Below are 21,050 nucleotides of genomic sequence, written 5' to 3'. Positions count from 1 at the left end.
AGCACACAATACTTTATCAAATAAATCACAGTTAATAGCACTAATGCACAGTGGGCCCCAGAGGGGATCAAAACATATACTAAGAAAGTCGCATAAGAACCACCACTCGAGTCAGGACAATGTCGAGAGGATATAGAATCTAAGGGACCCCAAGGAACCACTAAAGGTGAGTAGATAGGGACCCCCCGGTGAGTGCATGCACTGTGGGAACACTACTGCGGGCTCCGTACAACTCTACGCATAAGTCGCGGTGGAGTTTTAAAGATTAAGGACCCTTCCCTGTCTTCCCAATGATATAACAGAATATACCCAAAACAACTTTGTCAGATGACGTCAGGTAAATATTCGTAAGATAGCCAATTTGAGAAATATCTATATAAAGAGAATGATAATTTGAATTTTGAAAAAGTCTTAGTGAACAGTAGGATTAAATAAAACACCTGTGTAATGAGTGCTTTGTAGGAAATGAGCAATCATTCTAAAATGTAAAGAGACGAGAGTCTCTGAATCTGACGCATATGTAACCCACTACACATTACCCAGAACAGCTCATCTCATTTTTCTGCCAATTATTGCAGCACTAGTTTGCTCAGGACATAACTGTAACGTATTTGTCGAGTGTAAGGAGGACTTTTCAGCAGATTTCTAGAGGAAAATATTGTTGCATTAATGTAAGAGACTTACCTACTCATTTGAAGGAGGACAGTGAATAAAATCTCACAGGAAATGGTTGATTTCCTTCATGGACTTTTAGCTGCATAGCTAATTTGGGGTTCTGCATATGGCTGATATTCCATGACGTAAAATAATCCAGCTGCTTCACCCATGGTGTCATTGTTGAGTAAATGATGCTAAAACTTGTTGAATATCAGTTGCCTGATCTGAGTGATGGATCTGCCACTAACTCTGTTAGAGACATTACTGTGGCAGTCTGCTGAACAAAGGGAGTCGCCTTTCACTTAAGGATTAGTAACATTTACTTCACCCAGCATATTTGACAGAGTAGACATGCAGTCATTGGCAGTGTACTCCCACTTTGTGGGTGCATCTGTAGTGTCCACACTTTGAGATGGAAATTCCACTAGCGCAGAAAATCCACTGGCAGAGGAGGGCATTTGTGGATTTTCCATTGAAGTGTTTTTGTCCATAGAGCTTATATCTGCTAAGTTGAAAAAACAGCTACTGATGCAGGACAACTCTATCTTTGATGGAGTTTCCTTCTCTGTCTTGGCAGAGAAAGAAAATGCACCACAATGTGTGTAATCTCTGGATTTGCCAACATATCTACAATTGATTTACGCATAATATAAATTCAACCTGATGGATTTTGATAGACAATCTGCAGTTTCATTTGCTAACCTGTGATTGCAAGATATATTTTTTATGTAAACAAATGTGTATTCCACAGTCGAATGTGCCATTGAACCAAAATCAAGAGTCAACTGTGGCTTCGGAGGAATCACCAAAGAGCAGTGCAATGTAAAAGGCTGCTGCTATGATGACAGCAAACCGGGAACCATCTGGTGCTTCAATCCACTTCAGCCGAACGGTAAGGTGCTAAGAAGAAGGACGTCTGTGTTTTCAATTTCAGGTTTCTTGTAAAACAGTTGAGGATATTTTGAAATATTAAATGATTGACTAGATTTGAACAGCGAAATACCCCTCTTTGTAGAACACATGCCAAATTCACATAAGAAACTACTGACACAATGGCCTCCAGCATACTCTCTATGCAGTACAGGAAAGTTTGACTTTGAATACTTCGAAGTTGGTATCACTTCTATGGCCTTCTGTGATAAGCTGGCCTGGTATATGATGTCCACTAATGTAAGCGGGCACCGTGCACCAGTCCATACAACCCTTATGGTGATTTAAGAGGTCTTAGACAACTGTTAAAGCTCTCTAAGTAGTAGCTGTGGAGAGCAGCCTTCAGGCTAAGTCTTGAAGGAGTATAAAGCAGTGTGTTGTATCAGAATGCAATCTTATAGGATAGATTAAATGGAAAAGAACCACACAAAGTATTTTTAATAATATGTATATATTATATGACACTATCTAGTACATTACAAAAGTTCCTAAACCGAGATAGACACAAAGCACACAATACTTTATCAAATAAATCACAGTTAATAGCACTAATGCACAGTGGGCCCCAGAGGGGATCAAAACATATACTAAGAAAGTCGCATAAGAACCACCACTCGAGTCAGGACAATGTCGAGAGGATATAGAATCTAAGGGACCCCAAGGAACCACTAAAGGTGAGTAGATAGGGACCCCCCGGTGAGTGCATGCACTGTGGGAACACTACTGCGGTCTCCGTACAACTCTACGCATAAGTCGCGGTGGAGTTTTAAAGATTAAGGACCCTTCCCTGTCTTCCCAATGATATAACAGAAAATACCCAAAACAACTTTGTCAGATGACGTCAGGTAAATATTCGTAAGATAGCCAATTTGAGAAATATCTATATAAAGAGAATGATAATTTGAATTTTGAAAAAGTCTTAGTGAACAGTAGGATTAAATAAAACACCTGTGTAATGAGTGCTTTGTAGGAAATGAGCAATCATTCTAAAATGTAAAGAGACGAGAGTCTCTGAATCTGACGCATATGTAACCCACTACACATTACCCAGAACAGCTCATCTCATTTTTCTGCCAATTATTGCAGCACTAGTTTGCTCAGGACATAACTGTAACGTATTTGTCCAGTGTAAGGAGGACTTTTCAGCAGATTTCTAGAGGAAAATATTGTTGCATTAATGTAAGAGACTTACTTACTCATTTGAAGGAGGACAGTGAATAAAATCTCACAGGAAATGGTTGATTTCCTTCATGGACTTTTAGCTGCATAGCTAATTTGGGGTTCTGCATATGGCTGATATTCCATGACGTAAAATAATCCAGCTGCTTCACCCATGGTGTCATTGTTGAGTAAATGATGCTAAAACTTGTTGAATATCAGTTGCCTGATCTGAGTGATGGATCTGCCACTAACTCTGTTAGAGACATTACTGTGGCAGTCTGCTGAACAAAGGGAGTCGCCTTTCACTTAAGGATTAGTAACATTTACTTCACCCAGCATATTTGACAGAGTAGACATGCAGTCATTGGCAGTGTACTCCCACTTTGTGGGTGCATCTGTAGTGTCCACACTTTGAGATGGAAATTCCACTAGCGCAGAAAATCCACTGGCAGAGGAGGGCATTTGTGGATTTTCCATTGAAGTGTTTTTGTCCATAGTGCTTATATCTGCTAAGTTGAAAAAACAGCTACTGATGCAGGACAACTCTATCTTTGATGGAGTTTCCTTCTCTGTCTTGGCAGAGAAGGAAAATGCACCACAATGTGTGTAATCTCTGGATTTGCCAACATATCTACAATTGATTTACGCATTATATAAATTCAACCTGATGGATTTTGATAGACAATCTGCAGTTTAATTTGCTAACCTGTGATTGCAAGATGTATTTTTTATGTAAACAAATGTGTTTTCCACAGTCGAATGTGCCATTGAACCAAAATCAAGAGTCAATTGTGGCTTCGGAGGAATCACCAAAGAGCAGTGCAATGTAAAAGGCTGCTGCTATGATGACAGCAAACCGGGAACCATCTGGTGCTTCAATCCACTTCAGCCGAACGGTAAGGTGCTAAGAAGAAGGACGTCTGTGTTTTCAATTTCCGGTTTCTTGTAAAACAGTTGAGGATATTTTGAAATATTAAATGATTGACTAGATTTGAACAGCGAAATACCCCTCTTTGTAGAACACATACCAAATTCACATAAGAAACTAATGACACAATGGCCTCCAGCATACTCTCTATGCAGTACAGGAAAGTTTGACTTTGAATACTTCGAAGTTGGTATCACTTCTATGGCCTTCTGTGATAAGCTGGCCTGGTATATGATGTCAACTAATGTAAGCGGGCACCGTGCACCAGTCCATACAACCCTTATGGTGATTTAAGAGGTCTTAAGACAACTGTTAAAGCTCTCTAAGTAGTAGCTGTGGAGAGCAGCCTTCAGGCTAAGTCTTGAAGGAGTATAAAGCAGTGTGTTGTATCAGAATGCAATCTTATAGGATAGATTAAATGGAAAAGAACCACACAAAGTATTTTTAATAATATGTATATATTATATGACACTATCTAGTACATTACAAAAGTTCCTAAACCGAGATAGACACAAAGCACACAATACTTTATCAAATAAATCACAGTTAATAGCACTAATGCACAGTGGGCCCCAGAGGGGATCAAAACATATACTAAGAAAGTCGCATAAGAACCACCACTCGAGTCAGGACAATGTCGAGAGGATATAGAATCTAAGGGACCCCAAGGAACCACTAAAGGTGAGTAGATAGGGACCCCTCGGTGAGTGCATGCACTGTGGGAACACTACTGCGGGCTCCGTACAACTCTACGCATAAGTCGCGGTGGAGTTTTAAAGATTAAGGACCCTTCCCTGTCTTCCCAAGGATATAACAGAAAATACCCAAAACAACTTTGTCAGATGACGTCAGGTAAATATTCGTAAGATAGCCAATTTGAGAAATATCTATATAAAGAGAATGATAATTTGAATTTTGAAAAAGTCTTAGTGAACAGTAGGATTAAATAAAACACCTGTGTAATGAGTGCTTTGTAGGAAATGAGCAATCATTCTAAAATGTAAAGAGACGAGAGTCTCTGAATCTGACGCATATGTAACCCACTACACATTACCCAGAACAGCTCATCTCATTTTTCTGCCAATTATTGCAGCACTTGTTTGCTCAGGACATAACTGTAACGTATTTGTCCAGTGTAATGAGGACTTTTCAGCAGATTTCTAGAGGAAAATATTGTTGCATTAATGTAAGAGACTTACCTTCTCATTTTGAGGATGACAGTAAAAAAAATCTCACAGGAAATGGTTGATTTCCTTCATGGACTTTTAGCTGCATAGCTAATTTGGCGTTCTGCATATGGCTGATATTCCATGACGTAAAATACTCCAGCTGCTTCACCCATGGTGTCATTGTTGAGTAAATGATGCTAAAACTTGTTGAATATCAGTTGCCTGATCTGAGTGATGGATCTGCCACTAACTCTGTTAGAGACATTACTGTGGCAGTCTGCTGAACAAAGGGAGTCGCCTTTCACTTAAGGATTAGTAACATTTACTTCACCCAGCATGTTTGACAGAGTAGACATGCAGTCATTGGCAGTGTACTCCCACTTTGTGGGTGCATCTGTAGTGTCCACACTTTGAGATGGAAATTCCACTAGCGCAGAAAATCTACTGGCAGAGGAGGGCATTTGTGGATTTTCCATTGAAGTGTCTTTGTCCATAGTGCTTATATCTGCTAAGTTGAAAAAACAGCTACTGATGGAGGACAACTCTATATCTGATGGAGTTTCCTTCTCTGTCTTGGCAGAGAAGGAAAATGCACCACAATGTGTGTAATCTCTGGATTTGCCAACATATCTACAATTGATTTACGCATAATATAAATTCAACCTGATGGATTTTGATAGACAATCTGCAGTTTCATTTGCTAACCTGTGATTGCAAGATGTATTTTTTATGTTATCAAATGTGTTTTCCACAGTCGAATGTGCCATTGAACCAAAATCAAGAGTCAATTGTGGCTTCGGAGGAATCACCAAAGAGCAGTGCAATGTAAAAGGCTGCTGCTATGATGACAGCAAACCGGGAACCATCTGGTGCTTCAATCCTCTCCAGCCAAGTGGTAAGGTGCTAAGAAGAAGGACGTCTGTGTTTTCAATTTCCGTTTTATTGCAAAACAATTGAGGCTATTTTGAAATATCAAATGATTAACTAGATTTGGACACCCAAATTCTCCTCTTTATGGAACACATGCCAAATTCACATAAGAAACTACTAACACAATGGTCTCCACCACACTATCTATGTGGTACAGTAAAGTTTGACTTTGAATAATTCGGAGTTGGCATCACCTGTATGACCTTCTGTAAGAAGCGTGCCTGGTATATGATATCCACTAATGTAAGTGGGCACCTTGCACCGGTCCAGACAACACTTATGGTGATGTAAGAGGTCTTAGACAACCTCAGAAGCTCTCTAAGTGGTAGTGGTGGGGAGCAGCCTTCAGGCTAAGTTTTGAAGGAGTGTAAAGCAGGTTTTTTTACAAGAATGATTGGCGCATTCCCAAACACGTGGGGTATGTCCCCCGGGCATCAGATGTGAAGTCCTTCGAAAAGGTTTCTCAAGATAAAAAGTAGGATGAGGAAGGTTTTTTTTATGAAATTTCAATGAAAACTTTATTGGTGTTTTGACATTATGCAAAGAACTTCATTTCCCATAATCCTTTATGGAAAAACATGTCATTCGAGTTCATTGTGATAATATGTGATCCCAATGCATTTCGGCACTAATGCCTTCGTCAGGGGATTTTCTAAAAATAATAAATGTAGATGATTACTATCATGTGTGTATTACACGAGGGTTTGTTTTTTCCCAGACGTGGTGAAGGTGCGAGAAAGTAAAGAGAAATGAAGAAAAATGGCGAGGTAAAATGATCTAGAAGCGGGAGGCGTTTTGGAAAAAGTGCAAGACCTAGGTGAATAGTCCGTGATATTAGAGTTATTGCGAGTTAGAAAAGTGAAGGAGTAAAAAATTTTTGGGGGCTTATAATAGGACTGTAACTTGTGGTTATCCAGGCGATATTTGGTGCAAACTAGTAATAAAGTCATGTGCAATGTTAAGACGGTTACGGGTGGGAACGGTAAATAAGATGCAAAAAAAAGTAAAGAGGAGTGACCTGATTTGAAGTTGAAAGATTATGTTTTGCAAAACGACATTACGCGTGTGGTCATGCATAAGTTTACTAGGGCATAGGGTAATTTTATTAGCGTCTTAAGACATCGTGCAAGTGCTTTTTTAAGGAATTAACGCTTACCGTGTGTTAGTCAAAGAGAGCGAGACCGCCGTTGTTGACTTCCGTGTCGAGATCGTAATCTCGCGATGTGTCGAATGATGTGGCTGTGTATGCTCGACTTGTTATAGCGTGAAGGGATAGAAAAAAAGATATAGAAAAAAGACTAATGGAAAGGGTGATTGGGTTGCGAGTTATAAATCAAAAAAATTTAATAAGAGGGATGTGTTGTGAACTATGGGAAAAAACATACATGTAAATATGAAAAATAAAGCGAGAAGGATGTTAAAAAAATGGTGAGAGAATGTCGCACGGGAACAGAAAGGAGATGATAGTGTGTAACCTGTAACTGCAAATGTTGTGAAAGTGAGAATATGGGAACATTTTCATAGACAATTACTGAACATGACTATGATATGTATTGAAGGGCAGTATTAACATCTGGACCATATTACAAAACGTATCAACATGGTAAAGTTAGGAAACAGAAAATAAGAACAATTCATCATAGGTAACATAAAAATTCCATTCGATCGTTCATTCCGAACGGTTTCATAGAGTTTAAGAGATAAATCCAATAGTTCTCTCGCTGTAACAGGAAGTTATGGTTGTCTCTTCCTTCTTTTCTGGAAATTATTTCGAGAATACAGAATTTGAGCTGGCTGATGTTGTGGCCGGCTTCTAAGAAGTGTTGAGTCACAGTAGATTTCATCTGTTTGGTTCTGATATTAGATTTGTGTTCGTTCAACCTAATCTTGATTTTCCTCTCGGTTTGCCCTACGTAAGTTTTCCCACATGGGCATTTGAGCATGTAAACAACGTTGGCAGTGTCACATGTTGCTGTTAATCTGATTTTGATTTTGTTCCCTTTCATGGGATGGGTAATGTAATCACCTTTAATGACGCTGTTGCAGTTGTTGCAATTTAAACATGGTAAGGTGCCTTTGTGTGTAGAAGATGTAGATGCTTGTTCGGTATGTTTTAGGATTTCTCCAATGTTTCTGTTTCTAGTATAAGCAAAAATGGGTTCTTGGTCGAAGATGTGATTGAAGTCTTGTTCCAACCTTAGTAATTGCCAATGTTTTTTGATTATACGTTTGTAAGGGAGACTCATGGTAGAGAATTTGGAGACGACCGTGAGTTGGTTTTTGGTAGGTTTGATTTGAGTATTGAGAAGTTGGTTCCTACTCATGGATGCTGAACGTTCCTTCGCTTGCTGTAGTACTTGGTCTGGGTAACCGCGAGACCTGAATCTTTGTTCAAGGGTGTTGAGTTGGTCTGTGACTTTGTTAGGATCGGAGACTATTCTTTTGACTCTCAACATTTGTGAGTAGGGAAGGTGTTGTTTAAGAGGTTGAGGATGAAAGCTTTGATAGTGGAGGGTATTGTTTCTGTCTGTAGTTTTTCTGTATAGGTCTGTTTCAAATCCAGTGGATTTTTTGGTGATTTGCACATCCAGAAATGAAATAGAATGTGGATGGATGTTGAAGGTAAATTGTATGCGTTGATCCACTTGATTGAGTTTCTCTAATTGATTTTGGAGAATGTTCACAGAGCCTTTCCATATGATGAAAATGTCATCTATGAATCTGAGGTATAATTTCAGATGATTTTTCCATGTTTGTATTGTTAAGATGTTGTCCTCCTCGAAATGATTCATAAAGATATTCGCATAGGCGGGTGCTGCGCAATTTCCCATAGAAGTTCCGGTTAGTTGTTGGAACCATTCGTCATTGCATTTGAAATAGCTGTGTAGGAGGGTAAATTGCATTAGTTCCATGAGAAAGACTTGTAGATTGTGTTGGTAATCAGTGTGTAACAAAGCTTGTTCAATAGCCTCCAGTCCTAATTGATGGGGGATAGAAGTATATAGTGAATTGACATCCACTGTGCATAGAGTGATTTCTTCGTTCTCTGTAATGATGATTTGATTTAGTTTCAAGATAAAATCGGTGGTGTCTTTGATAAAAGATCTCATGGTGTTGACACTGGGCTGTAAATAACGATCAAGGAATTTTCCTACTGGTTCATGAAGACTCCCACATGTAGTGACAATTGGTCGACATGGTGGTTTTATAGGATTTTTGTGAATTTTTGGTACCAAAAATAGTGTAGGACTTTTAGGATTCGGGTGTAGTAGAAATTGTTTAACTTTTTCATTGATGATACCCCTTTCCATGGCATTTTGAACAATGGTTTGTAAAATTTGCATATATTGTACTGTGGGGTTGGATTCCAGTTTCATGTAGGTATTCGAGTCCTGCAGGTGTGCTGTTATCTGGGAGTTGTAATAACTGGTGTTTAGAATGACCAGGGCTCCTCCTTTGTCAGCTTTAGTACAAGTTATGTCTGCTTTCTGTGCTATTGTTTTTAGAATACCTAGTTCTTTAGATGAAAGGTTATTCTGTTTGGATCTTTTCCGACTGTTGAGTTTGGCTATATCATTTTTAACCAGTGATTCAAACAAGTCCAGACTTTTGTGACTGATCGGTGAGACAAAGGTGGTTTTTACATGTAACCCTTTAAGAAGATCTTCTTCTTGTTCTTTGGAGGATTCAAACACATTGTCAAAAAAGTGACGTAGTCTGAGTTTTCTCATCAATTTAAAAAAACTGATGTTGAGTTCAAGAGAATTGGTGCCCGTAGTTGGTACAAAGGATGTACCTTTTTGAAGAATTTTTAATTCGATGTCCTTGAAATGGTAATCCGAGATCTTGGCTGTCATTGTGCGCGTTTGTGGTTGTTCCTTGTCTTTGTCCTTGTTTTTTTCAATATTTTGATTACGGGTCGGAGATATAATGTAGATTTCCTCTAGAGTTTCTACTTCAGGAAACTACCAGCCACTCCCCACCTTGATTTGGATAAATTATCACAGCCACTAAGTAAACTTCCAACTTCTTGTATTAATGTTTGGTATATCAATAGCCACACAGTTCGCTTGTGTGAGTGATGCAATCTTTTTGGCTGACTTCAGGGACTTCACTAGGGCTACCCTTAGTCTTCCATTTGCCCATATTCCAAGGAGACCTCTATCAGATAACCAGACGACACATAAACCAAGGAGCAAACCTTATGAGAACAGTAGCAGATAAATGGGTAAAACATTCCCTTTGATTTTATGACAGCTGACCCAAACAATAATGAAAGAATAAAAGGACTACAGTACCTGCTGCATTTGTGCTTCAGCAAATTAGTTTACATCAAAAACCCATAGCATTATTCCGAGAGCCAAGTTTGGTGGCCCAGCCCAGGCTCTTCTGGGATCTGCCAGATTGTGGGCAGCATGCGTCCGTTGCCGCGGGACAGTGGCACAATTTGCAGCATGAGAGGTGCCGCAGGGCATGCTTGGGAGTGTAGTTCTACCTTTCCTTGGTTGCTCCACACACAGAGTGGCACCCTAGATGGCAGCAGGCTCCACAGACTTCACCAGCGCCGCAGGACAGTGGCATACTTTTCAGTGCGAAATGGGCCGCAGGGCAGGCAGGGTAGGGTAGTTCCTCCTCTCCCTGGTCGCTCCACACGCACAGTCGCAACTCAGATGGCAGCAGGCTCAGCAGACTTCACACAATTGATATAATATTAAGATATAATATATTTGCAGCGTCATAAATAAGTCTTTGGACCTAAAAAGTCCCATTGACAAAATTGTTTAACTATATCAAAAAAAAAAAAGTCATGTCAGCTACTGTGTTTTGCCCAAATGAACACTCATTTGTTGATGATCCATTTCTAAAGGGCTGAACTAATTTCCCGTCAGCTGGCTGCACACATTTACCAAACCCCGCCCGGGACTGTGGGTTGTCGTGCTTCATTACAGATGTTACAGTCTCTGCACATAAACCAGCTGCTTGTCCAATAACCATTAGTCATAGCTGATTCCTATCAGTTAGTTATCAATATCAGTTAGTGACTCAAACACATCACAAGAGACACAAAAGAGTTTATTGGTCTGGGAAGTAACAGTAAACTTTATGTTTTACCTACTTTTACATGTGTTTGTTTTTAGGTCTAAATCGTCCAACTGCCTGTCAATTAAATTGGAAATAGGGCTCAGTTCATTATATTTTTACTTTTTGTGTACGAATAGACAGTGATTGTTTCATTTTTATTCCAGTTTTGAGTGTTTTGGCACAAATTTAAATGTGCATGTATAAATGAGTACCAGAGAAGTACTACATGGCTTACTCAGCATTACTTTGTAATTAAACTCTGTAGAGTCCAAATCTTTATAAAAATGAGTTTTAAACTGGGAGAAACACATTTGAAAATCAAGTAATAATTCTGGTCCTTTTCACTGACAGAATCAAAGGTCCAGGTTTATAAACATTTCATGCATTGCAGCAAGGCAACTCAGTGGCTGCATTACGTTTTATTGAGACATCAATAAAGCACCATATTTACAGAAATGTGGTGCTTTTCTGCTGCCTACATTTCTAATGCCTGGAACCCATGAAGGCATTATTGGAAGCCAAGTGTGCCCGCCTTATAGTAGGGAATGTTTTTCTGCGTGAAAAAGGGAAACTTCCTGCACCAAACCAATCCTTAAAGGCATTTTCCTTTTGCTATATGGGGTGTGGAATGCATTATACAAAGCAAAAGGAAGTCACAGGGAGAAATAGATACATTTCTCCTCTTTAAGCCTAAACGGCTTGCTAGTTTAAAAATATCTTGGACTAGAACAACAATCATAGTGGTTCACATCTACCTTTGCTGAACTTACAACAAAGATTCAGAAAGGTAAAGTTTTCACGCTAAACTTTTCTTTACCACCTCAAATTTCAACTGTGATTGGGCTTTGAAGCTGCTGCGCGAGACAATATTTCAAATGTCCATGCTTTCATATATGACATTTAACTAAGCAATCATTGTATGCCACAATGATATAACAGAAAATCCTGAAAACAAATTTGTCAAATCATATCAGATAAATATTCATAAGATAGCCAATTTGAGAAATATCTATACAAAGAGAAGGACAATTTGAATTTTGAAAAAGTCTTAGTGAACAGTAGGATTAAACAAAATAAAGTGTAATGAGTGCTTTGTAGGAAATGAGCAATAATTCTAAAATGTAAAGAGACGAGAGTCTCTGAATCTGACGCATATGTGACCCACTACACATTACCCAGAACAGCTCATCTCATTTTTCTACCAATTATTGCAGCACTAGTTTGCTCAGGACATAACTGTAACGTATTCGCCCAGTGTAAGGAGGACTTTTCAGCAGATTTCTAGAGGAAAATATTGTTGCATTAATGTAAGAGACTTACCTTCTGATTTTGAGGATGACAGTAAATAAAATCTCACAGGAAATGGTTGATTTCCTGCGTGGACTTTTAGCTGCATAGCCACTTTGGGGTGCTGCATATGGCTGATATTCCACGATGTAAAATACTCCAGCTGCTTCACCCATGGTGTCCTTGTTGAGTAAATGATGCTAAAACTGGTTGAATATCAGTTGCCTGATCTGAGTGATGGATCTGCCACTAACCCTGTTAGAGTCATTACTGTGGCAGTCTGCTGAACAAAGGGAGTCGCCTTTCACTTAAGGATTAGTAACATTTACTTCACCCAGCATGTTTGGCAGAGTAGACATGCAGTCATTGGCAGTGTATTCCCAATTTGTGGGTGCATCTGTAGTGTCCACACTTTGAGATGGAAATTCCACTAGCGCAGAAAATCCACTGGCAGAGGAGGGCATTTGTGGATTTTCCATTGAAGTGTCTTTGTCCATAGTGCTTAGATCTGCTTAGGTGAAAATAAAACTACTGGCGCAGGACAACTCGATCTTTGTTGAAGTTTCCAACTCTGTCTTGGCAGAGAAGGAAAATGCACCACCATGTGTGTAATCTCTGGATTTGCCAACATATCTACAATAGAGTTATGTATAATATAAATTCAACCTGATGGAATTTGATATACAATCTGCAGTTTCATTTGCTAACCTGTGATTGCAAGATGTATTTTTTTATGTAAACAAATGTGTATTCCACAGTCGAATGTGCCATTGAACCAAAATCAAGAGTCAATTGTGGCTTCGGAGGAATCACCAAAGAGCAGTGTAAGGCAAAAGGCTGCTGCTATGACGACAGCAAACCGGGAACCATCTGGTGCTTCAATCCACTTCAGCCGAACGGTAAGGTGCTAAGAAGAAGGACGTCTGTGTTTTCAATTTCCGGTTTCTTGTAAAACAGTTGAGGATATTTTGAAATATCAAATGATTGACTAGATTTGTACAGCGAAATCCCCCTTTTTGTGGAATAGATGCCAAATTCACATAAGAAACTACTGACACAATGGCCTCCAGCATACTCTCTATGCGGTACAGGAATGTTTGACTTTGAGTACTTCGGAGTTTTTATCACTTCTATGGCCTTCTGTGAGAAACTGGCCTGGTATATGATGTCCACTAATGTAAGTGGGCACCGTGCACCAGTCCATACAAACAACCCTAATGGTGATTCATTAGGTCTTAGACAACCGTTAAAGCTCTCTAATTGGTAGCTGTGGAGAGCAGCCTTCAGGCTAAGTCTTGAAGGAGTATAAAGCAGCTTTTCCTTCCAGAATGCAATCTTATAGGATAGATAAAATGGAAAAGAACCACAGAAAATATTTTTAATATTAAGTATTTATTATATGACACTATCTAGTATGTTACAAAATATCCTACACCGATATAGACACAAAGAACACAATACTTTAGCAAATAAATCACAGTAAATAGCACTAATCCACATTGGTCCCGAGAGGGGATCAAACCATATACTAAGAAAGTCGTATAAGAACCACGACTTGAGTCAGGACAATGTCGAGAGGAAGTAGAATCGCTGGGACCCCAAGGAACCACCCAAGGTGAAGAGATGGGGACCCCCCGGAGAGTGCATGCACTGTGGGAACATTTTATTAGTAACATTTACTTCACCCAGCAGGTTTGGCAGAGTAGACATGCAGTCATTGGCAGTGTACTCCCACTTTGTGGGTGCATCTGTAGTGTCCACACATTGAGATGGAAATTCCACTAGCGCAGAAAATCCACTGGCAGAGGAGGGCATTAGTGGATTTTCCATTGAAGTATCTTTGTCCATGGTGCTTAGATCTCCTTAGGTGAAAATAAAACTACTGATGCAGGACAACTCTATCTTTGTTGGAGTTTCCAACTCTGTCTTGGCAGAGAAGGAAAATGCACCACCATGTGTGTAATCTCTGGATTTGCCAACATATCTTCAAATGAGTTACGCATAATATAAATTCAACCTGATGGATTTTGATAGACAATCTGCAGTTTCATTTGCTAACCTGTGATTGCAAGATGTATCTTTTATGTAAACAAACGTGTTTTCCACAGTCAAATGTGCCATTGAACCAATATCAAGAGTCAATTGCGGCTACGGAGGAATCACCAAAGAGCAGTGTAATGTAAAAGGCTGCTGCTATGATGACAGTAAACCGGGAACCATCTGGTGCTTCAATCCTCTTGAGCTAAATGGTAAGGTGCTAAGAAGAAGGATGTCTGTGTTTTCAATTTCCGTTTTATTGTAAAACAATTGAGGCTATTTTGAAATATCAAATGATTGACTAGATTTGGACAGCGAAATCCCCTCTTCGTGGAGTACATGCCAAATTCACATAAGAAACTACTGACACAATGGCCTCCACCATACTATCTATGCAGTACAGGAAACTTTGACTTTGAATAATTCAGAGTTGAAATCACCAGTAAGGCCTTCTGTGAGAAGCTGGCCTGGTATATGATGTCCACTAATGTAAGTGAAAAAGAACCACAAAGTATTATTAAAAATATGTATTTATTATATAACACTATCTCTATGTTACAGTATCTCCTACATGGAGATAAACACAAAGCACACAATACTTTAGCAAATAAATCACAGTAAATAGCACTAAGGCACAGTTGGCCCCAGATGGGGACCAAACCATATACTAAGAAAGTGGTATAGGAACCACGACTCGAATAAGGACAATGTCGAGAGGGCATAGAATCGCTGGGACACCAAGGAAACGACCCAAGGTGAGTAGATAGGGACCCCCCGGAGAGCGCTTGTAGTGTGGGAACACAACCGTGGGCTCCGTACAACTCTACGTGAAAGTCGTGGTTGGATTGTTAAATATTAAGGACTTTTCCCAGTGGACCCTGAAGAAACACCATAAAAGACAGAAGGTTGGAGAGGCACCTTACCCGTGGATACCCTAGTACCCACATTACCTATCCCAGGGAAGCCGGGTGCATAGGTGTGAAGTGGTGTCTGAAACCGCTGTTGAACCGAATGGAGAACTTCAGAAAAGTGCTGCTGCTGGAAGAGGAGATACTGGCTGTGGGAATGCAAATGTTGATTCTTGAAGAAGAGTACCTGAAAGCAGAGACAGAGTCTATGTCACTCAGGAGTGACCAGGAGACATTTAAGACGAATCCGCTCCGCTGTCAGGCGCTTCACGGATGATGTTGATGACCTTGACTCTGCAGCTGTGGGGACCAAGTGATGCTTAGGATAACCAGGAGCTGGATACAAGCTGTTCCACAAAGGATGTCAAGTGCTGAGGGGTCTGTTTCAGGTGGGAGCACCAATAAGCCTTGGTAGATGCAATCAAAGCAGGAAGCTAAGAAAGTACAAAGGTGGGACCAGCAAGGTCCAGGAGACTCACCAAGAGCAGGAGAGTCAGTTCAAGCCCCAAGTAATCGGGGGAGCCCAAAGAAGTCATAGATGACCCTCCACAAGACTCACAGGCCGGAGGCACTGAAGTCGCAGGAGGACCTCGGGCTGCTTATCAAAGCAGCAGGCCAGGGTGTACACAATGTGATGTGGCTGAAGATCTTGAAGGAAGAAGTTTCTGGAGGTTTAGGCTACTTGGAGCTCGATGCACTTGTTGCCAATAAGCGTTTGCATTTTCAAAAGTACTCAGTGCTTAGGGGTTCAGTTATTGCAGCCTGTACGAGGGATACTGGGCTCAAACGCAGTGAGAAGACAGCTCGGGCCTCGAGGGACATAGAAAAGCACCAATTGTGTTGTTTAACCCTTCGGAGTACACAGGAGGTCGGGATCAGCAGACCTGTCAGCAGTGTTGAGGTGCTTGTGAATGCTGGACAGTGACTCCTTCACTTCAAGGGAGATTCCTTCAAGTGTATTTGATGCTCCACAGGCCTTGGATGGTTTCTGTATAAAGCACAGACACAGACAATGCAGCAGACAAGCAGGGGAACAAATTCGGGCCCTTGCAAAGTCCAGCGAAGTCCAGAGTGTCCGGACGGTCAAAGTTGAAGTGGTATTGGAATTGCATCTTGTCCCACGATGAATCTAGGGACCTACACCCAGGTACGCCCTTAAGTAACCTAGGGAAAGGGTTGAGATGATTCAGGGAACCCTCCCAGGGGAAGGTCTAGGCAGGGGGGAGATTACTCCCATGTCCTTCATCTAGTTTTGGGCTTGAGCAGGAGCAACTGCTCCCTGGACTAGTTTGAACTGGACCGTGAACAGGGACACCAAATGTGCCCCTCATGCAGACTTTATGTCCCTGGCAAGTGCACCCACCAAGCATTAATACACTAAATCATGTCTGGGAGGTGGTCACACCTACCTGTGACATGATGCCAATTGTTTCACCTTCCTCTGCTCAAGCTTGGCTCAGTAGCAGGAGGGTAGAAATGTGTCTCTGGTCGGCAGCAACCATTTGTTGCTGTCTGGGAAAGGAAGGCTGGTACTGGATACACTGAGAGCCGAATGGAGGGCTCTTCCAGTGCTTGGAATCATACCTCCCACACCGTTTATGGTGTGGGGGTACGATTCCAACATGTTTGATACCAAGTATGATAGGTTTTCATTGCAACCAGTTTCGAGATTGTCATCACGTAATTACGTGGTACCCCTCTATATAGAATATGGTGACTTCACTGACAACCCGGGAGAATGGACTCTGTACGCTGCAGGAGTGTCCTTCTTATACTGGATGCACCCTCTCACTTAGAACCAAACACCCTACCGTCAGGATTATGAAGGTCTGCTATAGGGGAGACTTTTAGGTTTTAAGTGCAGTGACCCAAGATATAGAAAACCCAGTGCTTAATTTGTAAAATATTAAGTGCAGGTGCTCACATTTTTTAGGAGGTCACACCCACCTCCCCGGCTCCACCCACTTCTTCCACTGGCTCCACCCACTTCCTTTAATTGCTCCACCCACATCCACAAGCCTCAACACATCAGTTCTTCAAGAAGCTGAAGACCTGGCTCTTCATAAAAGCACCTCTGGGACCTCACACCTACACACCTGCCCAAGCACCTGGATACCCTCTCGGGTTATTAGTGCACTATATAAATCAATATAACATAACATAATATATAATATGGACAACAACTCAAAAGTGAACTCTAGTTAGAGAATGTGTGTACGTCTCAAATTTTCAAACTAAAGAAAATGTGCTTGTACCGTGCTGTTTAAAAGAAAGGAAGTGTTGAAGGAAAGAAGGAATACATTAAAGAAGGCAGAAACAAATGAAGGCAGGAAAGGGAGTATTGGAGTGAGGACATTTTTATGGATTAAAAAAGGAGAAACTAAGAAAATAATGTGTAAGGAAGAAATGAAGGGATAGAGGGAGAAAGGAAGTGAACAATGTGTGATGGATGAATTGAAAGAAGAAAGGAGGAAGAAAATCAGAAGGAAGGGTTGAGGATATGAAATGAAGAAATTAAAGAAGGGATTAAGGAAGGAGCAGGAAAAAAGAAAGGAAGGAACGAATGAAGGAAGAAGGAAATAATGCACCAAGGGAGGAAGAATGGGGAAAGAAAGAGGATGTAAGAAAGCAATAATGGAAAGAAGAATGGAGGCATGGATGGAGGTGCTGAGGAAGAGAAAAAGGAAAGGAAAAAGATGGTATGAAGGAAAGAAAGGAGGTCAAGGGAATGGAGACAGGTATGAAAGGTACAAGGTCAAAGAGGGACAGAGGGAATAATGACAGTTTAATATTGCAAAGACTTTGCTAAACAAAATAATAAAATGCATTTCTTTGTCCTTACCACACTATGTATGTTGTAAAGCACATATTCACCAAAGAGGGTCGTGACACCACATAAAAAATGTTGTTATCCAACTCAATGGCACTAATCTTAGCGACCTCAGAAAGATGAAAGACTGGGTGACCACACCAAGATTTAGATTTATGACCCTGAGCTCAAAGTAGAGTTACAAAGGCCCATCATGAGCACACATGGTATGCACCTGTCTTTTAAACGTACTGGTCTCCAACCCTCCTTTATCCTGTGTTGCTCTTTGACCCCATATCCGACCTGTCCTGGTCTCCTACCCCTTAGAACCCTTCAGTGGTCTCGCCCCTCCACTGTCTTAGGCCAGGCACTGTCCGCTATCTCCCTTTATACCCCATGCTGCTCTCCCACCTCTCTGGACAATGCAGTATTCTCTCCCCTTCACCACCCTAGACCAGGCAGTGTTTTCTATCCCCTTTAGACCCTGTGCTTATCTTTGCAGCATGCTAGTGTCTGCCCTCAGAGCTCTCTAGGCACCCTGCAGCTCTCTGCCTCTCTCTACTCCTCGCTGCCTTCTTTGCTTCTCTCTGCCGCTCTCTGCTCCTGTTTACTTCTCTCTGCCCCTTTTCGCTGCTCTCTGCTCCTCTCTGTAACTCTCTGCTCCTCTGTCACTCTTTGCTCCTCTCTGCCGATCTCGGCCCCTCACTTCTCTCTGCCCTCTGTGCCACCATTTCTGCTCTTCTCTACCGCCAGCATTTGTTCCCAGCTTCGTAAATTTCAAAGCTGCAAATGGGCTAAAACAAACCAATCATTATATAAATATTCATAGGCGAGTCACACACTGGCACTACTTTTTCTTTTACGTAGCAATCAGTACCACAGTTGAGTGGCAGTGTAAATGATAGTTTTTTAAAATTATTATCCAACTGCCAAAATCACATTTATCGATCCTAGAAGCATGAAAGGCTGTGCTACCACAACGAGATTCAAATGTGCAACCTTTCGGCTGTCCCCTTCAAGCAGTACACTGTGGGACATAAATAAATCTGTAGAGGACTAGCCCAAAGGGTTAAAGTGCCCATTGCAGCAACTGGTTTGTATGAAGCAGGTCTTTGGTCTTCTGGTAAGATAGCTAGGGTGGCTATTTTTTTTTTTTTTTTTTTTAAATATATTTTTATTGCAGGAATCAGTAAATCGTTACATAATCGACCAGCATTATATAACAAGCAAGATCAATGAGACACACCCCTCCGTCCCCCCGCCGTAAGTTTCTTACACAGCCATTCAGCCCACAACCCTGGGGTCGGGCGGCGAAATTCAATGGGGGCTCAGAAGGATGTCGAGGCTGGTCCGGATGATCCACTGTCCGTCATCTGCTTTTCCAAACAAGCCTATAAACCCAGAAAGAAAAACCCCACCCTCAAAAACGCTACGAACCAAAGAGAACCCACCCAACCCCGCCATCAGCGCACGGCAACAACCTCAACAGGATCTGCTAAAGGACCCATGGGGAAAGCAACAGAGCTGAAAAGTGCAATCGTCTATCGGGACTTGGGGCGAGCTGCTTCCTCACTTTCAGAGTCGCTGGGGGCGCAATAATCCCTAAGGGCCTGCACTAACGTCTCCCACTCCAGCGCTGCCTCCTGTGCCTTCTCATTACGCTGCCTCCAAGCTAGCTGGTATCTTAGCGTGCTCTCCCCCGCCGCCCACTTCAAAAGTTCGCTGTGCCACCGGCTTCCTGTCGGACCAGCTCGTGCCTTCCAGTTCCTGGTCACCTCTCGTTTAGCAAGGAGCAGCCCTAAATCAATGAACTTGCTAGATATTTTGTTCTTGGGGGTATGAGGGAACCAGTGCAGGAGTCCCACCGCCGCGTCAAACGATAAGGATCTCCCCGTCGTCTCCTCCAGGGTCTTCCCCACTTCTACCCAATAGGATGACAATCCCGGGCAGGCCCACAGCATGTGGAGAAGGTCCGCCTCCTGGGCCGGGCACCTGGGGCATTCCGCCGAATTCGTAGCAAAATATCGCCTGATTTTCACCGGGGTCAGATATGCTCTATGGAGCACGTAGTAGTGGACCAATTGAAAGCGGGCGTGGCGTGTGCCCTTCCAGGCTCGCCGCACCAGCTGGGACCAGGTCGTCTCCAGGATCTCCTTGCCAATGTCCTCCTCCCAACGGTTTCTCAGAGTAGTGAGGGGAGCCAGCCCCTCATTGATCAGTCTGCCGTAAAGGCAAGTGACCGCCTTCACCGTGCCCGCAGACATCATCACGTATTGGCATACCGGGGATAAAGGAGGTTCCTCCTGCCCGCATTTCCAGTGCGCCTGGATCGCTCGGACAAGGGCCGAGTGCAGCAGAAAGTCGCCGCGGGGAATCCCGAAGCGATCAATGAGCTCCTGAAAGGGCAAGAGCGCCCCGTCCTCGTATAGGTCACCTATTAGCTGTAGGCCGGCGTCCTCCCAGTTCGCCAACCGTGACCAATCGCCACCATGGGGCAAAGCCGTTAGCATCCCCAGAGGTATTTTGGGCGCATACGGTGTTCTCAGGTGGCCCCGGGCGTGAGCTCGGTTCCAGCACAGGCGAACGGTCCGCTCCTCCATCGACAAGTCCTGCAAGGCCAACCGTTGTCGCATCGCTATGAAGGAGAGAACATGCCTGGCCATACCCGTTCCCCTCCTGTCTTCTGGGCCCCGGAATTCCCGGGCGATCTCCTGGGTGAAGGTCTGGAGCTGCGCCGCTAAATAATACTTTTCGAAGTCCGGCACCGCAAGCCCACCCTCATCCTTCGGCCTCATCAGGGTCTTGAGGGCCACCCGCCGGCGGCCCGAGCCCCAGAGGAATCCGACTATCATTGATCGTAATAGTCGAAACGTGGCCGGTGGGACCCAGATCGGTAGTGTCCGGAAATAATATAACAACCGGGGAAGCGCCACCATTTTAAGCAAGGCAATCCGCCCTGCCACCGAGAGCGGTAGCGTGGCCCAGAAGTCCATACTGCCTCGAAGTGCTCGAGTGCCGCGGGCAATGTTCCCATCCAGGAAGTCAGAAGGTTCATGATAGACGTACACCCCCAGGATAGCTAGGGTGGCTAATGCCCTTCCTAATGCCCTTGCTGCAGAAGAGCAGTGAGTAAGAAAATGCCATTCGCCATC

At 42.4% G+C, this 21,050-nt stretch overlaps 1 protein-coding gene across 1 annotated transcript in view; it reads left to right on the top strand.

The window, feature by feature from the left end:
• The window catches only part of LOC146829993 (uncharacterized), a 119,051-nt gene that overhangs the window by 66,183 nt on the left and 31,818 nt on the right, over positions 1–21,050 (top strand). Inside the window, exons 21-25 of the mRNA XM_085603678.1 lie at positions 1,409–1,549; positions 3,504–3,644; positions 5,600–5,740; positions 12,903–13,043; positions 14,253–14,393. Of these exons, the coding sequence (XP_085459804.1) occupies positions 1,409–1,549; positions 3,504–3,644; positions 5,600–5,740; positions 12,903–13,043; positions 14,253–14,393 (705 nt within the window). The remainder of the gene's footprint in view (positions 1–1,408; positions 1,550–3,503; positions 3,645–5,599; positions 5,741–12,902; positions 13,044–14,252; positions 14,394–21,050) is intronic.

The sequence above is a fragment of the Triturus cristatus genome, chromosome 5_1 (assembly GCF_964204655.1).
Source record: "Triturus cristatus chromosome 5_1, aTriCri1.1, whole genome shotgun sequence".
NCBI lineage: Eukaryota > Metazoa > Chordata > Amphibia > Caudata > Salamandridae > Triturus > Triturus cristatus.
The sequence above is the reverse complement of the archived record's forward strand: the minus strand, read 5'-3'. Positions and strand labels throughout refer to the sequence as shown.